At 38.7% G+C, this 6,000-nt stretch overlaps 1 protein-coding gene across 1 annotated transcript in view; it reads left to right on the forward strand.

Annotated features, from left to right (window-relative positions):
- NSMCE2 (NSE2 (MMS21) homolog, SMC5-SMC6 complex SUMO ligase) overlaps positions 1–6,000 on the forward strand; it is a 126,815-nt gene that overhangs the window by 117,293 nt on the left and 3,522 nt on the right. Inside the window, 2 exon segments of the mRNA XM_057368503.1 lie at positions 4,863–4,948; positions 5,293–5,399. Of these exon segments, the coding sequence (XP_057224486.1) occupies positions 4,863–4,948; positions 5,293–5,399 (193 nt within the window).

Here is a 6,000-nt window from a genome sequence, read left to right on the forward strand (position 1 = left end):
TACCTCTGACTCAGGAAGTCCTTGGCCCCAAATTGCTAGAGACTGGGAGAGTTTGCAGGAAGGTATTACTCTGTGCTTCCCCTCTTCTTTCACTCCTGCTACAGCTACTGCAGATCCATCCCTTGGGAAGGACACTGGACAATTGTTCCAGTCTGCTTCTCTGCACTGAAGGCTAACCCAAATTCAGAGCAGTGATGGGCATGCCGACCCACCTTCCAGCATTACCCGTGGTGGAATCAGCACTGTCAGGTCCTTCCTTCAGACTTGGCCCTGGCCCTTCCTCACCCTTCTGACTCTTAGGGCCCAACTCTTGGATGTGACRATGTCCTTCACCTCCCCCACCTTTCATTATTTTCTGTGCCCTGCTGGCARGAAGACTTGGCATCCAACTTGCCCTCATAACATTCATGTTTTTCTTGGAGCTCTCAGAGATAGGATTTTTCCCAGCCTGGATGAGTTGCTGTTATTTCTATGGAGTCAGCAGTACAATAGAACCTCTTGGGAGCCAAGACCTCGTCTGTCTGATGGCTCAGGCTTACAAAGACTCAATCCTACATGCTTAACATTACCCTTTGATTCCCAGGATTAGTGTCTGACTGTGGCAGGTGAGAAGGCAGAACAGCCCAGCACAAAAGGAAAGAAATCAATTGAGTTTACATTGCAACACGTACTCACTGAGGGCCAGATTAGAGAAACAGAAATTGGGAAAAGGGCATTGCTGACACTGGGAGCAGTGAGCAAACAGCAGTCTCTTGGTCACAGAAGTAACAATGACAACGGAGGGGTTCTCTCATGGTTTTTTAACATGTATGCTATCTATGCTTAGTATAATTCACATTCCAGCAGTTAATGTCTCTGTTCTATGGTTTTCCTATGTTTAAAAGTTGGCTTAAAAGTTCTCACTTTCTTTCAGCAGAATAGGTAAAAACTGAGCTAAGGCATATTAGTCACAATATTATCAAGAGATGAAAGTGATAGAGCTGTAAGTTAATACCAGCTTTTAATTAAAATTGAATAAGTAAAAAAAACAGTTGGCAGTTGCAAAATTCATTATGATGTGTTACCAAAAATAGATACCTTTATAAGAATGCAGTTTTATTATAAYAGCTGTAAACATCATTGCTGAGATAGCCAGATAGAAAATGTGTTACTAATACTCATAACATGTTTCAKTTGGCTGGAATGGAAAACTAGAAACTGTTAAGGCATTTAAAATGTGATCTCTCAGACTACCAAAATAGATGTATGCACTTCTGTTACTTAAGGCAACATCTGAATTTCGGGAACAATAACTTAGTGTTTTCTGCATCTGGTTTTAATTTGCAAGGAAAACTCAATTTTATAAAAATATAACCTGACTTAGCTGAAATATGTATGATCCAGTGTTTTTATTTCTTTCTGTAGAATAGTCAGACCTCCAATTTAGATCCTCCAAACTTTTATGCATTACATTTGGAAAAAACTCCCTTTGACCTTAATGAAATCATCTTCCAATATGAGTCTACAGATAGAGATCTACAGCTTAGAGCATCTTACTGACCAGTTTAGGATGTATGTACATAYCTTGTGTAATCTCTGCAAAATTTACTGTCACTGAAAAAAGTTAGTTTCCTTTCTTCTCCTGTAATGTAGAACATCAAGCAGTAACAACAAATCTGTGGGTGGTTTATCTGATTTATGCTAATTCRCTATTGACATGCTTGAGGTATTACTTGCATCATCCCAGTCTTGCATATTTATTTTTAAAAATATTAGCTGCTTATGAAAAGGAAATATTTTAAATAATGATTCATTTGTGCTGTGATCTCCTCTTGAAGCCAGGGCCCCACTCTGATAGACTGTATATCAAATCATTGCAAATGAAGTGCAGCCTGAAGTGTTTAAGATAAGCTTGCAGCAAGAGGACAGTTTGAATCCAAGAAGATTAATATACTCAACCTACAAGGAGTTGGTCTCAACACATGAAATTTCAACCATTAAACATGAGGCATCTAAATCACCTCCAAAGCCAATATGGGAAAAAAATACCCCAGCCTGTGATTTAGCTCACATAATTTAGAGACCTGAGGCCTTCAGGGGAGACTCAAGCACCAGTACCCAGCTCGAGCTCGTATTTTTGAACTTGCATGCTTCACCAGTCTCCTAAATTCTTGTGTCTGTACCTAAGTAAACATACACAGAAGTGATGAGGGAAGTGGTTGGTGACTCTTTAGCAAAGTTGGAGGTTAGAGCACAGGTGGACTCCAGAAAAAGACAYTTACATGCCTAACTTACAGTGTTGGGCTTTGGAAGTAAAGTCACTGGCACAAGCCCCCCATTTTAAAACTTTCCCCACCTTTATTGGAACTTACATGTTGATTTTTTTTAATCATCTTTTTGTAAGCAATCCCCTGTCCTAGATCTTGCTATTACTGATGCTTTCTAATGTCACTGACTGATATGATGCCCTCATACACATGGCCTGTAATTCCATGTTCATGAAWGCTGAAAACAAAAGTACGACATAGAAAATGTGATGTTTTCCATGGGGAAGATTAGAGATGCAGTATGTCAAAATCACAGGTACATGAATTTAAGGACATTCTGAATCACTTGTTCTTTGTTGGCATTACTTATAGAAAAAAAAATCACTATTATTTTTAAGTAAAACAGCCCATGCCAAAGCTGGCACCTACCAATAAGTCCAATTTTGTTTAGCCTTGCTGTTTTAGTGGGATTTCACCCCTTGCTTTCTATTTCAAAAGCTTCATTAAAAAACCTTTTCACTTCCAAAAGTTGTACTTTCTTCAAATACTATGGGCTTATGATAGAATAAACCATACATATGAGCAATCTTRAGAATAATATGTGACAGATTTTTTCCTGAAAATTGGTAACTGACACAAGTGCATTTCTGCTTCTTCCATACCATTGCAGTTTTGGTATTTACAGTTAAATTGTGATCASTTTTCCCTTCTAATTTGAAAATGTTTGCCTTTATTAGGTGGTCAGTATCTAATGAAAGTATSTTAATATTCTTGGAGATTAAAACCTTGAAATTATGATTGGCATTGGGCATTTCAGCCCATTTTCCCCCAGAATCCACTCCAGTTGATTGAATGAGACTGCAATAGCAGACACAGAAATATCCATGATCATTGCCTGAGTATTTCCATGGTATTCACAGGAGTAGAATCATGAGACAGTTTGGGTTGGAAGGGACCTTAAAGGTCATCTAGTTCCAATGCCAATACCTAGGGTTAGAGCACCTGGGTCAGAAACATTCCTGAATGCTTGGAATATTGAAGTGGAAAGAAAGGCATCTTCCCCCCTCATCTGTTAAGGAGGAGGGGAAGATACAGAAATAGGCCTGGGATACCAAGAGGTGCTGTGTTGGAGCCATGGCTGCAACATGAATGCCAAGAGTCCCCCAGGCAGAGCTGTGCTGGCTCACAGGGCAGCGAGCTCAGTCTGGGCTGGGTGGGAGAGGTTTAGATTGCTCCACAGGTGATGGCTGCTGGTATCATCCGGAAGGTGATGGTATCACACAGGCACGCAGGACTGACCATAAGTTAGGAAACACTGGTCGTTAATAGATGTGGAAGACTGAATGCCAGGGATGCAAAGATTGGCTGATAGCGTGCAACAGCACCACAGGGAACTCAGGCTGAGACCCTGTAGAAGGCAAATYGTGAAGTAATTCTAAACTCTCTGTGTTCCCTTGTGTTTCTCACTCCTCCCTTGGAGTGCAGCCTGTGCAGCTAGAGAGAAAAATGTTTACTTTGCTTGGGACACCTTGAGGACTGCACCCCAGGGCCTTGCTGCAAAGGCATTGCAGAACTACCCCAAAGGAATGGAAAACTATGGCAGGCGTTAAGTTTGCTGTTATTCCTAGATAAGATTCAAATATAAGCAAATGCATTCAACTAAAAGCCTAGATTTACAATAACAGAGAAGACCTAGAAGATAAAATAACATGTATGCACTTAAGGCTATACTTAGCTATATATCTTACCCATATATATATATATATATATATTTCTTCCTTAGCTGTGCTCATGTCTCAGCTTTCTACTCTGGCTAATTAATTTCTGCATGGAGCACTAGGTGATGTGCCCTGGGTGCACAGATTGCTTATACCTGGCTTTCTTCTGGTAAAGGTGGGGAACTGCACCTCTTCCAGCTCTAGGTGGATTTATTCTCATTTGTCTACCCTTCATTCTCTGGCACTGGGCCATTGGGTGTTTTCTGGGAATTGTCAGTATTTAATTCTGTCCTTCCTCCTTAAAGTCACTTTAATAACATTTCTGTTGTCTGACACACTTTCTGACTTTTGTTTTTCACTAATTATAGTCTTAACAAAATACAGCAACATCACTTTATAAATGATGCATTATGATAAACAGTACAAATTCCTTTTAAAGTGTACACAGTTTATACAGGCTATCCAGCAAGCCCATTTATGACACTAAAACACAAGCTGATATTGAGGGTGGGACTGCCAGATCTGCTCCACCTCATCCTTTATTAGGTTCTGGGGACTCATCTGTGTGTTACTGGGTTTTGGTGAACTTGAATAGTAAATACCAAAGGTTTTGCATATCTTCAGGTCAGCCTGCTCTCCTTCCCAGCCCTTCTTTCTAGCATTGGCTGTAAATAGCCACACACACACACATACACAAAGTGGTTACTATCTAAAAATCCACATTTTCTATAAGATATTATAGTACAGTATTTTTTGCAGTGTCATTCATGTAGATATCACTGTGAGATAGTGTTTGGCAAATGCTGGATTTTATTAGTTTATTTTAAGTATTGACAATCTATATTAAATGCTAAGTATTTTTTTCTCTTTTTTTCCATTCTACTTTGTCATAAATCAGATCGTGGTAGTGACACCATTGAACTAATCGATGAAGATATAGCTGTGACTCGGAGCCAGATGAACTTTATTTGTCCCATTACACAGGTATGCTATCACTGCTACAATAATTGGTGGGGGAATAGTTATTTCATATTCTTCATTGGTTTGTTTATTTCAAATCTGCAGTACCTGTTAAACAATATTTTACAAAAATATTTAACAACAAAATAGTATAAATTTTAAGCATTATCAGAGAAGAGCAATATTGCTTAGGAAAAAACCCCATGTAAGTAGGAATGCAGTTTACCATGCAGGACCTCATCCAGTAATTTTACTGGAATGCCATGTATGAATGGCAAACACACTTCCTGCTGTTTCATATAAAGTCTCAGAAGAAACCTTTTCATGGGCATTATCAATTCCTTTAAATCAAACCTTACTGATTACAGGTGAAAATGAAGAAGCCAGTGCGAAACAAAGTCTGTGGACATAGTTATGAAGAAGAAGCCATTCTAGAAATTATCCAGACTCAAAAGCAGAAAAAGAAAAAAGTCCGGTAAGTGAAAAAGAATGTGTGAAAAAGCTATTTGCTTTGCTATGTAAGTGGAATTTTACTCCACTTGTTCTAGGAAATGTATTTGGATTGGCAAAGCTGCAGGAAGTAAAACCTCAGTGTCTGCCCAAGTCACAGTCTCCTCATTAGTACTGGACACGTGAAGGAGCTTTTCTATTTAATGAAAACAACGTGTAAGGAAATACTCAGGAATTGTGTGGGGAAGTTACAGCTATTTGGAGCTGTACAACCAAAGTAAAGAGATTTCATACAGCCATGACCAACAAAGAGAGACCTCAGTTTCCTAAAATTCAKTTGCTAATTTTGTTCCCACTGCTTATGTAACAAAGATTTTTCAAAAAAAAATCCTCTCTGCAGTTATATTTCAAGATAGCTGAGAAATATTAAAAAACTGARTGTTAAAGTGAGAAATATGAAACCACGGCATTTTAGGTAGAACAGAATTTAAGAATTATCAGACAGTGCAGTGCAGTTCCTACTGGGATGCAGTTAAATAGTTCTTTCCTTATACCACTAAAGCAATCCATTGCTTTTCTGCATGGGACATATTTTTTTGAATGAAAAGATGTAAATGTTGAATTTT

This window comes from Malurus melanocephalus, unplaced genomic scaffold, assembly GCF_030028575.1.
Source record: "Malurus melanocephalus ecotype Western Australia unplaced genomic scaffold, MMel_1.1 scaffold_3, whole genome shotgun sequence".
In the NCBI taxonomy this organism is placed as follows: Eukaryota; Metazoa; Chordata; class Aves; order Passeriformes; family Maluridae; genus Malurus; species Malurus melanocephalus.